The sequence below is a fragment of the Pan troglodytes genome, chromosome 2, assembly GCF_028858775.2.
Source record: "Pan troglodytes isolate AG18354 chromosome 2, NHGRI_mPanTro3-v2.0_pri, whole genome shotgun sequence".
NCBI lineage: Eukaryota > Metazoa > Chordata > Mammalia > Primates > Hominidae > Pan > Pan troglodytes.
This window is the reverse complement of record NC_086015.1, coordinates 144,730,232-144,751,679: the sequence shown is the minus strand read 5'-3', so window position 1 is coordinate 144,751,679 and position 21,448 is coordinate 144,730,232. Positions and strand designations below refer to the sequence as shown.

The 21,448-nt window shown below is 35.7% G+C and overlaps 1 protein-coding gene and 1 pseudogene across 8 annotated transcripts in view; one reads left to right on the top strand and one right to left on the bottom strand.

The window, feature by feature from the left end:
- The window catches only part of RASA2 (RAS p21 protein activator 2), a 129,578-nt gene that overhangs the window by 75,058 nt on the left and 33,072 nt on the right, over positions 1 to 21,448 (bottom strand). For 7 of the 8 annotated variants that reach the window (XR_010155345.1, XM_009446575.5, XM_001160805.6 and 4 more), the window contains exons 4-5: positions 11,750 to 11,844; positions 918 to 994 (exon numbers count right to left, since the gene is read on the bottom strand). Coding sequence is in view for 7 of the 8 variants with exons in the window: in XM_009446575.5 (XP_009444850.1) it covers positions 918 to 994; positions 11,750 to 11,844 (172 nt within the window). In the remaining variant the exon portion in view is untranslated. The remainder of the gene's footprint in view (positions 1 to 917; positions 995 to 11,749; positions 11,845 to 21,448) is intronic. The other variant, XM_009446578.5, reaches the window with a different exon arrangement.
- Positions 18,615 to 19,260, top strand: LOC129143645 (putative uncharacterized protein MSANTD5; annotated as a pseudogene).

Below are 21,448 nucleotides of genomic sequence, written 5' to 3'. Positions count from 1 at the left end.
AGATAATATTCCTTATTCTTAGGAAATACATACTGATATATTAAGAGTCATACACATGCAATCTTCTTTCAAAGAGGTCAGAAAAAATTAATGAAATAAATATTATATATAGTAGCAAACAGACATATTTATATACAGATAGAATACCTCAAAGGAGCTGGGGTTCACAATTGATGAGAATAAGTTACAGTCTGGAGCAGCAATAGGAGAGTAATATCTACTCTACTCCCTGACCTTACAATATGTGGACATGATAGAAAAACAAAGCCTCTAACTGAGAAGGCTGTGAAACTGCTGTACTTTGTGGGATATTCAGATGTCAACTAATGCAAAAATAGACAAAACACCCAGAAGAAGTGAAGGTTATCTGGCAGTCTATTGATATCACAGAGTAAGGGTTTGGAGGGGAGGAAAAGAGTAGGGGATTGGGCTACAACAGATTTCCAGAACAGCCAGGAGATTAGAGTCTGGGTGGTAAAAAATGACTTGAGGGTGGAAGAGGTAAAAAGGAATTCAAAGTAGGTGGGAATCAATACTGGTCATCTCTGAGTGGGCATTAGTTCTAGCTCCAAAGTCTCTAAAGCTCTGCTCTGTGGTATGACAATTTCTAGAGGACCTTCTTTGGGAAGGCTTTCCAATTCTCCACTGCCAGAGAGTTAGACACCCTTATCCTTAATGCCCATATATATCATTTAACCCATATTCAATAAATATTAGTTGAATAAATTAATGACTCACCATAACCTGAGTAGACTATGAGAAAATTAAATTGAAAATCAACTTCACAAAAGGAATGACATAGCAGAATTTCATTTTTGAAAAAAGTTTCTGAAGTTAAAATAAGGAGTTGGCTTAAAATCAAAAGAATACAAAATGGAGAATTATTTCTAGTTGATTTTGGTTAAAAAAATGCTTACTGTACAACAAGCTGCTGGCATACAGTTCCATTCTCCGTTATCAGTTCATTCAGTTTTAATTCAAGGTGAACTTTACCCTATAATGACAAAAAGATTACAAACTGAGTAGTCTATTTTACAGACAAAATATTAAAGGTATGTGCCTTTTCAAATCACCACAGTATTTATCCACTGACCACTAGCACATGGCTTTGCCTACACTAAGAACTTGTTAAATGAATAATAACCAAAACCAGAGATCAAAGTTCTGAAAGATATGAAACAAATACTTATGTCAAACATGGTATTCAAATTTAAGAATTTTATGTCCAATTCAATAAATATTTATATATCTAATTATCATAGACTAAAAGGAAAGACAATACCTAAATTTAAGGAAATTTTGAGATAAAACCAAATTATAAAATGTAGGATGCTTTTTCCAGAAGATAAACCAGCATTAAGGACAGAAGCAGTATCATTAAAAGACAGAGAAATCATACAATTCTAAAACAACTAAAAACTAAGTTACAGCCAATAAAACTCAATTTGTCACTACTTACTTTGATCAAACAATAAAGATTTATGGAATGTCTACTATGTTTCAGAAGGCACTGTGGGAGTGGGTAGGAATCCATAGATGTTAAAGATGTAAGTCACTGCTTACAAGCAGCGTACAATCTAGTTGGGAAGACAATAAACAAAAGATAACATATGGCCAAGAGTCTTGATGGAAAGATGGGACGCTGAAAATAAAGGAGTACTTTCTTAAAGAGATATTAATAGACGAATTTTTAAAAATTAAGTAGTGTAAGTTCAAAAGAATTCAAACAATCAACTTCTCAAGAAATAAAGGCTTAGGAACAATATAATCTAGAGCTTGATATTTCTAACCTGCCGCTGGTGATGAGCAATTCTGCGCTAATCATGAGCAATTCTAAACTGGTTAAGAAACAGTACTGGATTACCTCCATCCAGCTGACAAGACAAATTCCCACATTGCCATGTGGAGATTTCAGGGGAGTGATATCTAGGGACTGATGACGTGAGTGATTTCATTAGAGGTAGGAAAGTTCATTATCTAGTCACTGTTCCTCTTTAGAACAACCCTTTTCAAAAATTCTTTCACAGAAACCTAACCTGAAACACCCTCACTATTTTAAGGGGACTTATACAAGAATGAATCTGAGGTCCACCAGGTACAAAGCTCAGGGTTAGATGAATAGTAAGAGATGAGCAATAAATACTGATGGATCTTAAAACAAAAGTCTGCCTGAGAAAGCTAAGGTCTAAAGGAGCAAACACATCTGTGGTAGAAAAATTAACAGCAGTTACGTGGAGCTGGCACTAAATTAAGCAAATCTTCCACTAAAAATCTAGGCACAAATATTCATAAAATCATATATAATTTGTAAACTAGGTCTTTCATTATTCCTGCATTTAGTATTCACAATCTCTACTATTCAAGGGTGATCTTGAAGGTCCATGATCTGTAATTTGTAATATTACTCAACTAGAATTTTGAAATCATATTTTCTGTTGTGACAGCATGTATGTATTACTTGGCTAGCAAGGGAGCCAAGCCAACGGCACAAAAATTTGCAGTTTTACAATTTTAACATATATACATTTTATTACAGAAATCGTATGCTAACACAACTGTCTCTCAGGAAATGTCTAGGATCTATTCCAGTTCTAAGAAATAAAAACTATGACAATAGAGTAGAAAAAGATAATCATTTTGTTTACAACTAAAATCATAGTATTATAGCAAGTCAAAAGGATATTTAATGAGATTCTGCCAGAAATCATTATTATTGAGTCAGAGCCTACCTAATATGTTCATTACTCCCACTGACTGGTAAATAAAACATTCCTTAGGTATTAATCAACAATAACATAATTATATATTAACCAGGTCAAGAAAAGTGTGAGGACAGAACAGGCAGACACAAAACACATACTGTTAGGGTGGAACACTAAATTAAAAGGCATTATGAGTTAAATTAAGGAAATTATAATTTCTAAACTGTAAAACACTAACTCATTATATACTTTAACAAGGAAATACATACTATACTTAGCAAAAGAAATAAATCACAAAATAGGGTACATACTATAATGTTAACTTATAAAAATAAAAAACATATATGTATAAAATTACAAGATCATCTACCAAAATGTTGATAGAAGATACCTTTGGTTGGTGAAATTTCAGAAGATTTTCTTTGCTTTTTTGCTCTAGATTTTAAAAGTTCATACTACCAATTTAATTTTCAGATTTTAAAAGTATACTACCAATTTAATTTTCAAAGTTTTTACTACTACTGTGTTGTTCTTAGTAAAGAAAAATAAACAAAGTTTTAAATTATTTAAAACTGCTTTTCAGTTTTAGAAACTCAAATCAGTGAACATTTTAGAATACTTTTTAGTTTCTTTTCACACAAAAGTTCAGTTTTACTTATATCTGTAATCATTTAATAGATTTGAATTGCAGCAAAACAAGTTTGTCTGTGTGTGTGTGTGTGTGTGTGTGTGTGTGTGTGTGTGTGTTTTGTTTTTTGATGGGGCAGTTATGAGCCCAGCAAACTGACATTCTGTAGCCTCCCTTGAGATCAGGGATAGCCATATGATGTAGTTCTGGCCAACAAGATAGAAACAGCAGTTGCTGGCAGGGAATCATACTTCTTCTCTAGAGGAAATATACCATTCAGGCCCTCAAATTATCTCCAATATATTTTATATTTTATTCTCCAGCATTCCATTAAAAATTACAGAATATGCCAGAAGATCAAAAACCAAGAGAAAAAATGAGGAAAGCAGTGGACTTACAAGAGAGGCAGATATTGGAATTGACAGAATTTAAAATTGCTTTTTTTTTCTTTGAGACAGAGTCTAGCTCTGTCACGCAGGCCAGAGTGCAGTGGCGTGATCTCAGCTCACTGCAACCTCTGCCTCCCGGGTTCAAGCGATTCTCCTGCCTCAGCCTCCCGAGTAGCTGGGATTACAGGCATGTGCCACCACGCCCGGCTAATTTTTGTATTTTTAGTAGAGACAGGGTTTCACCATGTTGGCCAGGCTGGTCTTGAACTTCTGACCTCAAGTAATTTTCCCGCTTTGGCCTCCCAAAGTGCTGGGATTACAGGTGTGAGCCACTGCATCCAGCCTAAAATAGCTATTTTTTAAAAGACATAAAACAAAATGAAAAATCCAGTAGATACCTGGAAACTGTAAAATGAATGAAATAAAAAAGTTAGAACTAAGCAATAAACCAAAATGAAAATGTATTTAGTAGCAGAGTAGCCACAGCTGAAAAGAGGACTGGTGAAATGGCAGACAGGTCAGTAGAAAATATCCACAATGAAGCACAGAGAGGGAAAAAGCATAGGAGACATATGAGACATGGTGAAATGGCCTATTATTCATGTAACTGGAGTCACAGCAGAGAAGAGAAAAAAAGAATAGGGCAGAAAAATAAAGGAGATAAGATAATTGCCTGGAATTTTCCAAAACTGATAGAAGACAAGCCACAGATTCAAGAACTCCTAGGGACAAATAAGAAAAATAAAGAACCTACAAAGAAGTAACATTAAGAATCCAACAAGGAGGCTGGGCGCAGTGGCTCATGCCTGTAATCCCAGCACTTTGGGAGGCCAAGGCAGGCAGATCACCTGAGGTCAGCAGTTTGAGACCAGCCTGACCAACACAGAGAAACCCCGTCTTTACTAAAAATACAAAATTAGCCGGGTGTGGCAGCGCATGCCTGTAATCCCAGCTATTCGGGAGGCTGAGGCAGGAGAATCACTTGAACCCAGGAGGCAGAGGTTGTGGCGAACTGAGATCACACCATTGCACTCCAGCAGAACTCCATCTCAAAAAAAAAAAAGAATCTAACAAGGTACTATGTTTGATAATAAACATGTAATGTGATTTGGTCTACAACTGCATTCTTATTATTCAATCTCCTAAAGGAAGCTCAATGACAGTATACTTTTCATGTATGTCAGAAAATGTTGGAAGATCAGATACCTTGCACTGTATTATACGTCTTTAATAAAAAATAAACCAAATTCTTGGAAGGTATTGCTCTATATGACTTCCATAGCACTGATTATGTTAGGCTGATACACGCAGTTATAATATCACATTATCTTATATTAAGGGGCATTCTGAGGAACTTACATTACTCTGGTACTGATATGGTTTGGCTGTGTCCCCACCAAATGTCAACTTGAATTGTATCTCCCAGAATTCCCATGTGTTGTGGGAGGAACCCGGGGGGAGGTCATTGAATCATGGGGGCCAGTCTTTCCTGTGCTATTCTCGTGATAGTGAATAAGTCTCATAAGATCTGATGGGTTTATCAGGGGTTTCCACTTTTGCTTCTCTCTCATTTTCTTTTGCCACTGCCATGTAAGAAGTGCCTTTCACCTCCTGCCATGATTCTGACGCCTTCCCAGTCATGTGGAACTGTAAGTCCAATTAAACCTCTTTTTCTTCCCAGTCTTGGATACGTCTTTATCAGCAGCGTGAAAATGGGCTAATACAGGTACTATTTGAAGATTTAGTATTTTATACGCTAACTTTATTTCAATTAATTTTACAAAAATTTCACACAAAAATATCTGTGATTATTTCAATTGTGTATTACATATATTCTTGGTACCATATAGAAGATACTGTGTAAATTTCTGCATACAGTTTGGGAAAATAAGATGAACAGAGGTTGATATGGCTTGAATGTTTGTCCCTCCAAATCTCATGATGAAATGTGATCCCCAGTGTTGGAGGTGGGGCCTAGTGGGAGGTGTGTCAGATCATGGGGGCAGATCCCTCATGAATGGCTGAGTGCCACCCCCTTGGTGATAAGTGCGTCTTGCTTAGTTAGTTCATGTGAGATCTAGTTGTTTAAGAGTCTGGGACTTCTGCCTTCTGTCTCTTGCTCCCTCTCTCATCATGTAATATGCCTGCTCCCCGTTTACCTTCCACCATGATTGTAAGCTTCCTGAAGCACTCACCAGAAGCAGATGCCAGCACCATACTTCCTGTACAGCCTGCAGAAGAACTGTAAGCCAAAATAAACCTCTTTCCTTTATAAATTACTCAGCCTTAGATGTTCCTTTATAGCAACACAAAAATGGACTAATATAGAGGTATTTGAGCAAAACATAATACATGCACTTAAAATCCTCTCAAGTCTAAACTTTATTTTGTTTTTATCACAAAACACTAAATTTTAACAACCATTTCCATATAAAGTAACTCAGTATGTTTCAACTGGTAAAAAATGTTTTTACAGGCATACCTTGGAAATACTGTCTAAGGGTCCAGACCACTTCAATAAAGCAAATATCTAAACAGAAAGTCACAAAAATTTTTTGGTTTTCTAGTGTATATAAGTTACATTTATACTATATTGCAGTCTATTAAGTGTGCAATATGTCTTAAATAACAATATACATATTTTAATTTAAAAATATGTTATTGCTAAAAAACGCTGTCATAGAGAAATGAGGTGAGCATATGATGTCGGAAAAATGAGGCAGATAGATTTGCTTGACACAGGGTTGTCACAAACCTGCAATTTGTAAAAAATGCAGTATCTGTGAAGCACAACACAGTGAAGTACAATGAAAGAAGGTATGCCTGTACATGAGGTGAAAAATATCCCAACTTCGGAGTTTCTGATGGATGTTTTAATACGTAGAAATTACCTCTATAAATAATTTTGGACACAATCGCCCATCAGATGAAAAAGCAAAATACAAATTTTATTTAGTATCTCTTATATTAATGGCAGTTCTTTATGAAGGTGTTGTTTTCTCCTTAAAGGAGTATTTAATATGATCTAGAATGGCTCATTATTAATTCACATACAAAAATTTAAAATGAAGTTAAAAAAAATCAACCTGCAAAAATGAATTATGTTTTTACATTTGTTATGTCTTGAATAGGGCATGTTTTAAAAATCCTCATGTATTTATTATTAGCTATAATCATTGCATTTCTTTTTAAATGTCTTTTTAAACAGGTAAGGCAGAGGTCTTTAAAAAAAAAAAACACCTATAAAACAATCAATAACTTATGGCATGATCCAGAAATTCAAGATATGCTTGTTGGTAAAGACCTATTAACTAAGTAATTGCATCATATAGGACATTGTTGATAGCACATCTGGATTTACTGCTTGGACAAGTTGTGTGAAACAAACTCCTTAATTAATGAGAGCAGCAAATTCTCCATATGGAGATTTGGTTTAATCACTCTTTTTTCCCCCCCTACAAAGATGGGGTCTTGCTATGTTGCCCAAGCTGGTCTCAAACTTCTGGGCTCAAGCAATCTGTCTGCCTCAACCTTTCAAAGTGCTGGGACTACAGTGGGCCACCATACCCGGCCTGGTTTAATCAACCATATGTAAAGTATGCTTTTTATCACAGTGCCTAAGAAATAAAGAAAGGATAAATACCTAATGCTCCTGGTGAGTTACAGGACCTAATAAGTAATAGCACGGCTGTAGTTCACTGAAGCCAAAAGAGGATTTATAGAAGGCACCAGCACAACCCATATTAACTTCACATTTGTGGCAAAGAATATTGAGAAAGAATACCAAATGAAATAGATGATAACTAGGACCATAAACAGGATCAGAAACTAAGGAAGAGAATGCTTCAAAATGGAGGGAGTGGTCACCAGTATCAAAAGCTGCTCAAAGATCAAGTAAGATGAGGACTGAAAAATGTCCACTAGACTTATTGACACAATGTCATTGGTAAAAAGAACCATTTCTGCTCTCTCTCTGACCCACTGCAGAGTCTGAAGGCAGATTAGAATAGGTTGAGGAAAAAAATGGTTCAGCCCAGAAGGAAAAATTACAAAAGGTAGAACCAAGCCAAAATCTAAATACAAAAAAAAAAGTAGAAAAATACACTCATGAAATGTTACTAACAATATTTTGAACTACTGAAGATGAAACTGAAAAAAACTATTAACATTATTGACAAGTATAACAGTATCAGCAATAATAAAAAATTATCTCTGGGAGACAATTCAAGGTAAGAGGTTATAGTTCTAAACAATTTTTCAACTGTTTTGGCATAAAGCCCATCTTAATACTATTGGGATCTTTCCACTGGAAAGCTAAATTACATTTCTGCATGTTATTTCCCTAGAACTTCACAACCAAGGGAATCCTTTGCGCTGACATCATCATTTCATAGATGAAGATCCTCAGGTAACAGGCTTGCGATTATTTGGGGCACAAATGCTAATTAGTGGTAGAACTAGGAAACAAGCATCTCTCCCTCTGAGGTAGCAATGCCAATCATTTCCTCTACTCAAACCCCTTCCTTAGGGAACATGCCTACTCAAAGCCCTAAAGTGGACTGCCTTACAGTGAATTTTCCTCCAACCATATCAAATTAGATTGAAGTAGACATCTGACCCAAGTTTAGCCAAACTTTCTCTCTAGATTGTGGCAGAAAACTGAGTCAGATGTTGGAGGTGAGGAAGCTGTATGGTCACATGGACTCAAAAATTGGTGTGGCGTCTTTTAGGTCTCAAAAAGAGACTGGAGTAGATTTACAGAGAAGCAGAGGAAGAGACATGTCTCATCATACATACAAAAAGAATACAATGGAATCTCAAAATGGTGTTTTTTTCTTTCCTTTATATTTTGCAAAGCGAATAGTTATTAAAATGAGAGGGAAAGACTGAGAGAAAACATTATTCACTTCATGAAAGGGAAAGAAAAAAACAATATTTAAACAGTGAGAACTTATGCTCAATAAGCACAGTGAACATAGGAATAGAAGAAATGATTAGTGGGTCTCAGTTTCCATGTGCCACTTGCAGTATCTATTGCTGTACTGAGTCAGGGCAGGGGGGAGGTCTACAGTTTAAAGATACAGTATATAGTTTTCATTTACCATGGCCCAGAATGCAAGCCAATTATTTTATGCGGTAGTCAGCCAAAAACAAACAAACCACCCAAATACCTTAGGGTATTTTATAAGAAACTAAACTCTTTTCAAAATTAATTGTAACTTACGCAAAAATTTTTAACTTTTCATTTTGTATACTCATTTTACAGATGAACTTAGGCAAATTTTAATGTCTGTTGTTCTAAGAATCTAGCCTCCACTTAAGATGCATCTCCTCTGCAAATGCCTGACAACTTTCTAGCTCACACTGGCAATGTAAAGTTCCTATGATGACATTCCAAGAAACTCTTTAGGAGCTTTCCAATGGCCTCTCCCATTTTCTTTGAGCAAATCTGAGCAGGCTTCTGTTCCTTACACTCAGATGTTACTTAAGTGATACTCCTAATCTATTTTTTTTTAATGACTAATAGTACAGAATGGTGAAAGGTAGTAAAGGCACTGTGGTTAGGAGTTTTAGAATCAGACAGATCTCTTTTGGAATCAAGCCTCCACTACTTAGTAGTTCTGTGACTCTGGAGAAGACATTTAACCTCTGAATTTCATTTGCCTTATTTGTAAAATGCAGGTGATGCTATTTACCTCATAATGCTACTCTGAAAGTTAAATGACATTAAGTACTTAGTACTGTGCTTAGGATACACTGGTATAATTACTAATAGTAATTATCAGACTGAGTTCCTGTTGAACGGAATCTGTTTCATAGCTTTCACCTATTTCCCTATTAATTGCTCTTATGTTTCATGGTATTTTTGTAAAATTTTATAAAGTTCATGGAAGTGAACAAATTTATTAACAAAGTAGGATTTGTATGAACCATGGGATGATTTTCTATCTTTTCTAGACTCATAATTTAGTATTCCCTTATCAGTAGTGGGACAACAACATTTTCAATGGTACCATATTAACCCAAAAGTGTTGTATGTCTCTTCCACCCCACAAAGTACTTTTCCTTCTAAAATCTGTTTTAAATAGTGAGCAAATCTTATTAAGTAAGTATCATTTAAGACAAAAGAGTTGTAAAGTTTAATAACTCACAGTCATGAAAATAACTTGTACAAAATTTTTAAATGACTATATTATATCTGGGTAACTGCTGCTTCCACAATTTTCACGTTTCATAGATGAGATATATATCTCTCAAATGTGTATATATACATGCATATATGCATATATATGTATATCTATAAATATGCATACCCATGTGTATGTAATGTGTGTATATATATACATATATATGCATATATATACACACATATGCATATATATACACATATGCATATATATATACACACATATATATACACACACACACCATCAAATAAAGTCTTGTGTCTCTGTATTAATCTTTAGTACCATCTCCAAGAATTCTATATTCTATATAGATTTTTACCTTTTGAGAGCTGGAACTCTTAAATTGTTTAGCAAATTTACATAAAATTCACAAAATTTATGAGTTTTATAAAATGTAATGGTTCATAAAATTTCAGTTTAAATTTTCAAAGCCTTTTCCTATCATGCCTTTTCTTAAAACTATTAAAAGAAAAACTGGTACTTTAAAACTTTCATATCTGCCTTTTGGTAAAGGAATATTAGGGAAATAGCCACCAGACTGACTGGTGGTAAACAGACAATATTTTACATCTGTATAGCATTAACAGCTTTTAAACTATTCTTACAGATATTTCACTTAATTCTCACAACCATATGAATCGAACACAGCAACTTTTATTCCCACTTTATAGAAATGAAATTCAATGTCATTTAAGTAACTACATATAAAAACTAGGACCTAGGTTTTCTGCCTTTTAATTTAAACCCTTTCCACTTCTTCACATTGCTTCTCACATGGATCATTTACAATACTGTACAACTGGGATCTGAATAATAGCTATGGTCATAAGGAAAGACAAGAATATTAAAACATGGCAAAGTAGGTTAAACAGGAAAAGTATGTTAAATTTTGCAGTTAAGAAGGGGGGTTAGTGCATAAGTACTTAATTTTTTGAGAATTTAATAATTAATCAAAGAGAATGCTTGAGAGATTATGAGGAAATGGAGACACAGGCACTTATTTGCAAATTATCTGTGGTGTGGGTGTAGCACTTTTTTCTTGTCTTAAACTTCTGAGTCACAGTGGCAAATTAAAACTTCTTTTAGAGAGGAAGAATCCTGCTTGCAATTATGCCCTCGGGAAATGGTTTCACAATCCTTACCATATTTTATAAATAAATAAGGCTACAGAAAAAAGATTCCCTTTGTTAGAAATAATAATTTCTAAGACAGAGCAACTCAGATTTTCTAAAAACAAATAGAAACTTCAGCTACATGGCTAAACACACATCTTTACTCAGAATCTGAAAAAGGTCTCTTATTTTGGAAAAAAGAAAAAGATTAAAGAGTAATGATACTCTTTCAAATAAAAAGCGAGGTGAACAACAGGAAAGGGTGGGTGTGGGAGTGAAGGCTGTGCACAGTGGGCTCAGGCAGGGTTTAAATGAATAACATTTCCCCAAGTCCAGTTTACTAGAGAGTAAACAGAGAATCAAGACAGACAAAATCAGACTTCCAGGGATTCTCCCCAAAGTCAGAGTTAATAAAACACATATTTTCCCTTAAAACTTTTCCCCTCAAAGACAAAATAATAATTTGCTATTGTGACTCAAACAGAAGGTAAGAAAGAAATGCCCTAATCTCCACAAATCTACACATATGCATATACATGAGCATTATTCTTGAAACAACATGACAAAGCCATTACCTTCCTGTCCTATATTACCCAAAAGTCTATAATATTTGATGCCAGAATTTAAAATAAGGTATAATATGCTCTATTTACATGAACCAGTTTAATTAGTTCATTTTTTACTCATTTCCTGTGACAATCTCTTGTATTACATAAGCCTTAATATTTACCTGAACCTCTGAATTGGAGTCAACAGGCTGTAATGAAAACCAAGTTTCTTTGCCACTGTGATTACACAAGTCTTCTTTTTTGATGGCTACTTTTCCTACAGAAAATAAGTAAAACAATATAAGAAAACATGCTTCGTATAATCCTAAGACTCATTAGCACTGTTTTATATAATACTTTATAGAAAATATTTTAAAATGATTTGTACCTATTGACATAAAAATCCATTTTTATAAAGCATTTTTCTACATTCTAAAGAATGAAAAAGTGTCTCATTTCTCCTTGCCCCTTGGCAGACATTTGTCTGGGTCATTTTGAATCAGGGGATTAGATAAAACCTCAGTTGTATTACAGGCAACTGCATTTTTTTAGTACTTATTCAGATTCACGTTTTTACCCAGAGTACACTCATTATAAAAAGCAAGGTACAATGGTAGTGCAAACTAATCTTCCCAATTTTTTGACCCTAAGAACAAATGACAAGTTTTGAGCAGATGTATCTGCATTTAGTAAGAGTTTATAAATTCCAATTAAGAGAAAAGGAAAAACAATATCATATATCATTAACAACAGTGAAAACTGACTTGAAAATTATGGGAGATTATAACAATTTTATTATTAAGAATTTACTTTTATCAAAACATTGCAAACACTGATTATGTTGCTCCAACACATACAAAAATTAAGGCAGTTCTCTAAAGAGTTTAAACCCTCTCAGAGGAAGATACAGTACAATGAACAAAGTAGTATGAGAGGAAGAAACAGAAATGTTCTTATAATAAAATATTTGCCATCTTGGTACAAAGCATTTCCTTCCTCAATTCAAGTTTTAAGAAGTAGACACAGTTTTGCATAAGACTAATGATTTATTCCAGGATTCTACACAAAAGTTTCAACAAAGGATATATAAAGTTAAAAGCAGTTCACTTTCTTTTGTCAAGTAAGAATTTTCATTTTATACACCCTAATTCTACTTTATTTCCTTGTACTTATGATATACCTTGGTCTTTTAGTTCAACATTTGAAAACTTTAAGAAAATTGTAAAGAAATTTTTCTGTCAAGATACGTCAACTTTTGTATATCAAGTGAAAAGGAAGGAACAGGAAAACAAACACAAACTATGCTTAAAATTTCATTCTGGAATTAGTGGTGACAGTTACACAACTCTGTGAATATATTAAGGCGCCCACCACACCATACACTTTTTTTAATTTAAAAAATATTTTAATTCACCCAAGCCATTAGTGCTGGAAAAAAGAAAAAAAGATGTATTTTGAAATAATTTCAAACAGAGAAAAGTTACAAGAACCGTACACTAAAAATTTCCATATTTTCTACTCACATTCCCCTACTGTTAACTTTTATAATGTTTCTCTCCCTCTAACGTATATAATGATTCTTTTTCTGAACCACTGAAAAGCAAATATAATGTATACCTTAAAAGGGTGAATTTAATGGTATGTGAATTACATCTCAATAAAACTGTTATGTTTAGAATGTAACCACATTACAGTTTTTGATAAGCTTCTCATTCATGTCTTGGAATTCAAACTGTAAAGACAATCGATACATCTAATTTTAAAGAAAATAGTAAAGTACACAGCTGTATTTTATTAAAGAGTGGTAACTGTATTAAAAAAATACAATTGAAGGAGGCCTATTGAAAGTTCATCTTTATATGTCTATGAATACATGAAGTTAAAACATATAAAATTTTAAAATAAATTGGTCCTGATAACAAATACATATCTTCCCAACTTTCTTTTGAATACTTTGGATAAAATGTAATTGAAGATCAAAATCTTTATGTGAATATACAGCATTTATAGTTCATTCAAATCACATGGAAAATGACACTAGGGAAATAATGTATTTTAGTTCTTTTTTGGTTAAATTTAAGATAAAAATGATGGGAAAACAGAAATTCTTATAGTATTAAATACACAGATTAAAAGCCAAATATAAAATTCAGGTACTAACTGGAATACTCAAATGTTCCTTAAACTGCAGGAAGAATTTAGGTTAAGAGACAAATCATCCAAATCTCTGGATATGTTTTATCTATGAATTGTATCAAATTCCTGGCAAATCCATATATTACCAGGAATGGCTTAAGATATAAAATTATGACAAAGTATTCAATATTGCACACCACAAATGATTACCATAATTCTATCAAGTAGTCCTAATTACCACAGATTCCACACCAGACATAAATAAAATGTTAAGGCAATGCATAACAGTTTGATACTCAAAAAATATATATGTACATACAGAAATACATCTATACATCCTATAGCTGAAGCTCTTACCTTTTGAGAACCATTACCCTCCCTTTAAGAATCTTTGTAACTGTGTATCTTTTATGTCCTCTCCCCAGAAAAAGGCCAGATAATATCTGGCACAGAATTTTAAGAGAGTTTACTTACCATCCAGAAACGAATCAGTAGACTTCTGGTGAAATTTCTACTTTACAATTTCCATAATTTTTAGTTTTGTACACAATTTATGAATATGTATATAGATGTACATATGTACATACATATAATACATACAAACACCACTAAAACAAGTCCCAAATTCTAAAAGACGGTTGCCTACAAAGTTTATTTAGGAGTTTATTGGTTTGACAAATTCATTCCCTCATTCAACAATCACAACGGCACTGTGTTGTAAATGCTGATTTGATTTCCAGGCTTCCCTAACCAAACTCTATTTAACTAACAATGCTGCTAAAAACTAGAGTAGAAATTTACCTGTCCTATTTATGACTCACTACTCTCAGATCACTGGAAATACATCTCATCTGTCACAGGTGCCTTCCCAAAAGAGAATCCTCTCTTAGTCACACAGGTAATATATTCTAAAGCAAGCAGCCTCTTCCTCCTATTCTGCATCATGAGTATCATGACATTCACTGTCACTGAAGAGTTGAATGTTTCTTGTCCTATGAGAGGGGAAACCCTTCTCTGACTAGCTGCATAAACAAGTCATTTGTGAGTTGAGAATAATCTGTAATTTTACTGCCAGCTCTTATTCTTAAGCTCCTTTTTAAGATGTCAGTTTCTGATATGTAAAGATCTAGTTGCATGAGGCCAGTTGGCCTGAAGAAGCAGAGAAGAAAGAGTACATGATCCCACAAAGTTAGAGAAAATGATATATAAGAATGGCACAGGAAAATTAAGAAAAATATTTGAAGTCAATAGGTAGCAGGATACCTACAACATGTCCAGCACTTTATTAGGCAATATAACATATAAAAAGAAATATACATCATCAGCCCAAGGGAATAAAACAGGGAAGAGGGAGAGGGGAAGACAGACAAAGAATGAAGGAGGAAAAAAGGTGGAAGGATAAATGAGAAGGAAGTATGGGAGAGGGAGAAGAGAGGATGGGGAAGGAAGGAACAAGTTTCTGAAACACAAATAGAATTTAAAAAAAAGCCTCACGATTCTGATTTGTTGTTTAATCACTAAACTGGCAGGCATTAACAGTAAAAGGTAGGCAGCCCGACACAGTGGAAAGAGCACTGAACTGAAAGAAAAGCCAGCATTTACTGAGTCTCTACCAGGTAGGAGACATTCTTATATATTTTCTTGTTTAATTTTCCTAACAATCTTGGAGGTAGAGGGTATAATCACCATCTTACAGATGAGGAAAGCTAAACAATATTTTTAAACTTGCCGCTAACAGGTGCTGCAGCCAGATTTTGAAACCAAGGCATGCCTGTTTGTGCTCCTTCCAACACAAACACTAATTCCATAACCTAGTGTCAATTCTGTTACTTATTAGCTGTGTAATCTTGGGTGAATTACTCAAACTCTACATCTGATGTGCCTCCTCTGCATTAGAATGACTTTTAACTTAATGATCTTAAAAACCCTTTTTGTGCCTCTAATAGTCCCAAAGATTGTTTTAGTTTAGTGTTTACTATTTTCTTTTATTTATGTATTTTTTTTTTATTTTTTTTTTGAGACAGAGTCTTGCTCTGCTGCCCAGGATGGAGTGTAGTGGCATGATTACAGCTCACTGCAGCCTCGATCTCCTGGGCTCAGGTGATCCTCCCATTTCAGCCTCCCAAGTAGCCAGAAGTAATTTTTACAGTTGGTCCCAGTTGGCTACTTTTTATAGTTTTTGTAGAGATGGGTTTTCACCATGTTGCCGAGGCTGGTCTTGAACTTTTGAGCTTAAGCAGTCCAACTGCCTTGGCCTCCCAAAGTGCTGGGGTTATAGACATGAGCCACTGTGGCCAGTTGTTGATTACTATTTTAAACAAAATTAATTTATTATTTCACTAGCTATGAAGTTACCAACTTCAAAAAAAATCAAACACATCTGGGTGCAGTGGTGCATGCCTGTAGTTCCAGGTACCTGGGAAGCTGAGACAGGAGGACTGCTTGAGCCCAGGAGTTCAAGTCCAGCCTGGGCAACACAGTGAGACCCCCAACTCTTAAAAAAAAAAAAGTCAACAAGAAACAAACGTCCCAACAAATCATTTAAAGTTAGTACTTCATTTCCTCACTGTCCTGACAAACTCACGGACAGAAAGAGCTTAAAACCAAACATATACACACCAGATGCTGTATTAGTTCCTTAAAATCAGACAAAGAAAGGAAACACAAAAGGAAATGAAGGAACTGTGGGCACAGAAACCACCTTTGTTGATCTTTAAATAAAAAAAAGCATTTTTGGCTTTCTAATACCATTTTTCAGCAGCATTTTCTTGCCATCAGTAAATACTGTGTTACCCTTGGGACCCATTTTTAGATACAATATATTCTTAGAAATTTCAGCCTGATACAATTCACCAATTAGCAAAATCCTGATAGTCCTGTTCCTACTTGAGCACTAGCAGAAATGGCTAAAAGAGGAGATAAAAACAGTGACAGGCCGGGCATGGTGGCTCACGCGTGTAATCCTAGCACTTTGGGAGGCTGAGGTGGGTGGATTGCCTGAGCTCAGGAGTTTGAGACAAGCCTGGGCAACACGGTGAAACCCCATCTCTACTAAAATACAAAAAATTAGCCGAGCGTGGGAGTGTGCGCCTGTAGTCCCAGCTACTCGGGAGGCTGAGACAAGAGAATTGCTTGAACCCAGGAGGCAGAGGTTGCAGTAAGATGAAATCATGCCACGCCACTGCACTCCAGCCTGGGCAACAGAGCAAGACTCCATCTCAAAAAAACAAACAAACAAAAACAGTGACAAATATTACTGTCTATAGAGAAATGAAACAGGACCAGAGGACTGAACAAATCCTGGCAAATAGTCAACAGCAGCAATTTAGAGACAATGGCAGCACTTCGAAGCCTTAGTGTACGAGGTTTCGATAGATATATTTTGGTCTTTGTGGTAGACTGGTATATTAATGGCCTCCATAACTCCTGGTTATCTACACCATTGTGTGGTCTCCTATAGCACTGACTCTTGGATTATGTGACTTGCTTTTACCAATGGGACATCAGCAAATGTGACACACCTTTGCATTAGGGCTTGCCTTCTTAGAACCAATTAGGAGACCATGTGGTGAGGAAGGTCCAGCTAATAGTCAGCAACAACCATCAGACATATGAATCAGACCAGCCAGCCCCAATCTCCCAGATAACTGCACATCAGCCCCAGGCGAGACCAGTCGAGCCACTCAGCTAGGTTCAGCTCAAACTGACAAACAATAGGATCATGAGTAAATGTACGGTTGCTGTATTAAGCCAGTAAGTATTGGAGTACTTACATAGCAGTAGATAACTGATATAGTCCCTGTGCAAACAGACACCAAAGTGTAGCCATAAGCAATTTATACACAGTAAATTTTGCTTAAAAGCTAAATGTCAGCAGAAATTACAATTCAAAGTGTTGGAAAAGACCTTAGCAATTTTAAACCCAATCTTATTTTATGGATGAACCAGGCCTAAGAAAATGACTCAATAAAGATCACATAGATAGATAGTGACATAGTCATGACTGGTATTCAGGTCTCTGACATTCTAGTAAAATCCTTTCATTTCTATATGGTTCTGAACCAAGGTGGGGTGAGGGGTCGGGGAGAACTGCCAGAGTCTACTAAGATAGTCAGTTTACTTGTTTGAGCTCTAGAAAAATAGTCATAGTTTACTTGTTTGAGCTCTTGAATAACAAAATAACTAAAAAATACATAATAGGAGGTAAAACATTTATGTTTTAATTTCAATATTATTAGAATCCTCATTGGAAATAAAAATATATGCTTAAAGTTTTTCTTTTTCTCTCATTTTGTACTAACAGTTCCTAGCATATAAAGATGCCTAATATAAACAATTATGCCCCGAATTAATAACAATTATTACCTCTGGGAAGAGGACTGGGAGGAGGCAGTGGTCAAAAGTAATTTAGGCTGGGCGCAGTGGCTCACGCCTGCAATTCCAGCACTTTGGGAGGCTAAGGCAGGTGGATAAGAGTTTGAGACCAGCCTGGCCAAATGGCGAAACCTCGTCTCTACTAAAAATATAAAAATTAGCCAGGTGTGGGGGCGGGTATTTGTAATCCCAGCTACTCAGGAGGCTGAGGCAGAATTGCTTAAACCCAGGAGGCGGAGGTTGCAGTGAGCCGAGATCATGCCAACGCACTCCAGCCTGGACAACAGGGCAAGTCTTCGTCTCAAAAAAAAAAAAAAAAAAAATGGGATTATCTATGCCATAATTTAAAATTTTTTTACAAAAATAAAAATATCCATACATAAGAAACAGAGAGAAGCAAACACATTTCCACACTCAGGCTCCTTCTGACTCTCCTAGGTTCCATTAGAGCAGAGTAAGTGCCAGTGTTCTGCCAACCCAGGAACAGGCCCTGCAGACTCAGTGAGAATCATCCCAGAAGAAAACTCAGGAATAAAAATGGAGAAAGTGATACTTCAGACTGAAACTACCAGAAACATCCTGAAAATGAAGCAGAAAAAAAGCAGTCCAGGGACCAGAAAAGCCCTCAGTCCAGTTAATTAAACCATGGAGTAGCCAGGAAGTCCAGAGTTTCCTGCAAGAATGGGAATTTCTTGAGCGTGAAGTGTATGGGGTGAAGAAGTATCACACAGTATCAAAAGCAATTGCCCCGCATCTCAAGCACAGAGGTATAAAGAAGAGCTGGCAGGAATGTCTCCAGATGCTGATAAGCTTGCAGGACTTATACTTCACTATTCATGAGGCCAACCAGAGGCCAAGGTGCCACCCCTTGCAATGTCCTTATGGAGAGGCCCTGCACAGGATTCTGGGATACAGATGGAAGATCAGCGTCTTCTCAGGTCCTCCCTGTGCTGATGTGGCTGACCTTGCACCTCCCGAGCACCAGCCCCACGCCTATGGCATTCCCGGAGACTTTCAGGAGCCGATGTGGGCCCCAACACCTGTGATCTATATGGAAAATGCTCAGGTACCCAGATGGGAGCCCTGGAACATGAACCCGCCATGGTCAGTTCTACAGATGTATCCTGCCTTTCTCTCAGCAGCCCCGGGCCCTCCACCACAGTGGTCCATCTCTACTGACTGATCCAGATTTAGAAGACAGTTAGAATCTGGATCCTGATTCTATCAGAAAGACTGAAAAACAGCACAATCTGTGTGTGTTGGTGCATGACTCCTTCCTCTCTTTGCCTGGTACAATGAGAATAAATGTGAAAGAAATGAATGACAAAAAAAAAATCCATACATTACTCATGTAATTAAAAATAAAAAACCCCTAAAATCTATCTATGCTCAACTTGTACTGAATCTCAGATCTTAAGTTTAAAAGATGATTCTCTAAATTCTAGCTCAAATTTCATTTCCAGAAAATGCTGTGTCAGTGTTTAATCTACAATTGAGTGGCTCCAAATTATAAATTAAGAAAACTCAACTTCCAATAGCTCAAAATTAAAAAAAAAAAAACCTGTGTGTTAATGACAAAAGAAAATGATACTGAACTAGAAAAATGTTAAAAATGTATAAGTAAAACCATCAACCACTTCCAACCTTAAAGGGTATGTAGTGTGTTTAATAATAACTCTATATGCAAAAGGAAAAAGAATTTTCTGTTAAATGTATAAATTTTATCCCTTAGAAAGAATAAACATTTAAGAAAAAGTTATCACACCAACAGTTACAGCTTTCTGACACCACTCCCTAAACAACTGATTTTTACTAGAAATTATTTTACTTAAAGTTGATTTTTACTTTCAAAATAAACAAAAAACAAAGGCAACTTCTGGAAATCATAAACCTCAACTTTATGCTGCTATTTAAAAGGCCTTAGAGGCCTTTTCAAGAAATATTACCTTAAGATTATAACAGGTAAAGAGACGAAAATTACTAAACATTTTTCTTAAGATATGATGGCCGAAGTTATACATTCTCTCAAAGGTTATTAATAATTACCAGTAGCCTCTATCAATCCTTATCTGACTCCACCTTTCTCTAGTTGCTGACATTAAAAGGTTTCCTTATCTTCTCTGACATTAATCTCTCCCATCTTTCTTTCTACTTCCTGATATGCCTTATCTATCTTCAAGTCTCTTCTTCCCTGAAACCCTCCTTATCCACTCCCAGGTAATTTCGTTCATTCCAACACAGGCTTCACCTATCACTTAATGCTAATAACTCTCAAATCTACATCTCTAGCTCTTTTCTCTAAGCTTCAGATCTATATTTCCAACTGTCAACCAACATGTCCACTAAGATGTACCCCGGTAATACTAAGTTTAACTTGTTTGAAACCAAAGTCATCCTCTCCCCTTCTCACTCAAAAGTGAATGTTCTTGCTGTGTTCTTTACCTAATTTAATGACAGCCATACAAACAAGACCATTTTAAACTCTTCTCCTTTTCACATCTCCTGTTCATCTTGGTCCCTATGCCCTATTTGAAACCCCTGAAGTACATTCCCTCATCTGTATTTCCACTGCAACTGCCCTAACTCATTTCATTTGATAACAGCATACCTGTTGGTCTTCCTGCCTCTAACCGCTCCCTATTCCAAATCAACAACTTCTTATGGCCTACAACAGTACTACAAACTCGATGTATATAGATTACATATTTAAATTAGAATATATAATATCTGCGTGTGTATATAACTGTGTGTGTATATATATCTGTGTATATAAGTGTATGTGTATATATGTGTGTGCATATATATATAACTGTGTATGTAACTATATATAACTGTATATCATATAATACAATATGCAGATTCTTCTGTTTCTAGCAGTACAAATGCATGTATATTATAACACACACACACACACTCCAGTTATATATAGTTACATACATTCTCAAAAGGTTCAAAACCACTGTCTACAGAATAAAGTCCAAGTTCCTTAGCTTTTGGAATTAAGAATGGTTTCTAGGGTTCATCAGTTTGGTCCCAATTTATATCCTCAGCTTCTATCACCCTCCTCCAGCAGGTACACCACAAACATGATTCATTCTTCCCCCTCTGCTTCTGCCAATCCCTGTCACCTTGAAACTGTTCTTCCTGGTGGGGCGCGGTGGCTCACACCTGTAATCCCAGCACTTTGGGAGGCCAAGGCAGGCAGATCACGAGGTCAGGAGTTCGAGACCAGCCTGGCTGACATGGTGAAACCCTGTCTCTACTAAAAATACAAAAATTAGCTGGGTGTGGTGTTGCACGCCTGTAATCCCAGCTACTTGGAGGCTAAGGCAGGAGAATCGCTTGAACCCAGGAGGTGGAGGTCGCAGTGA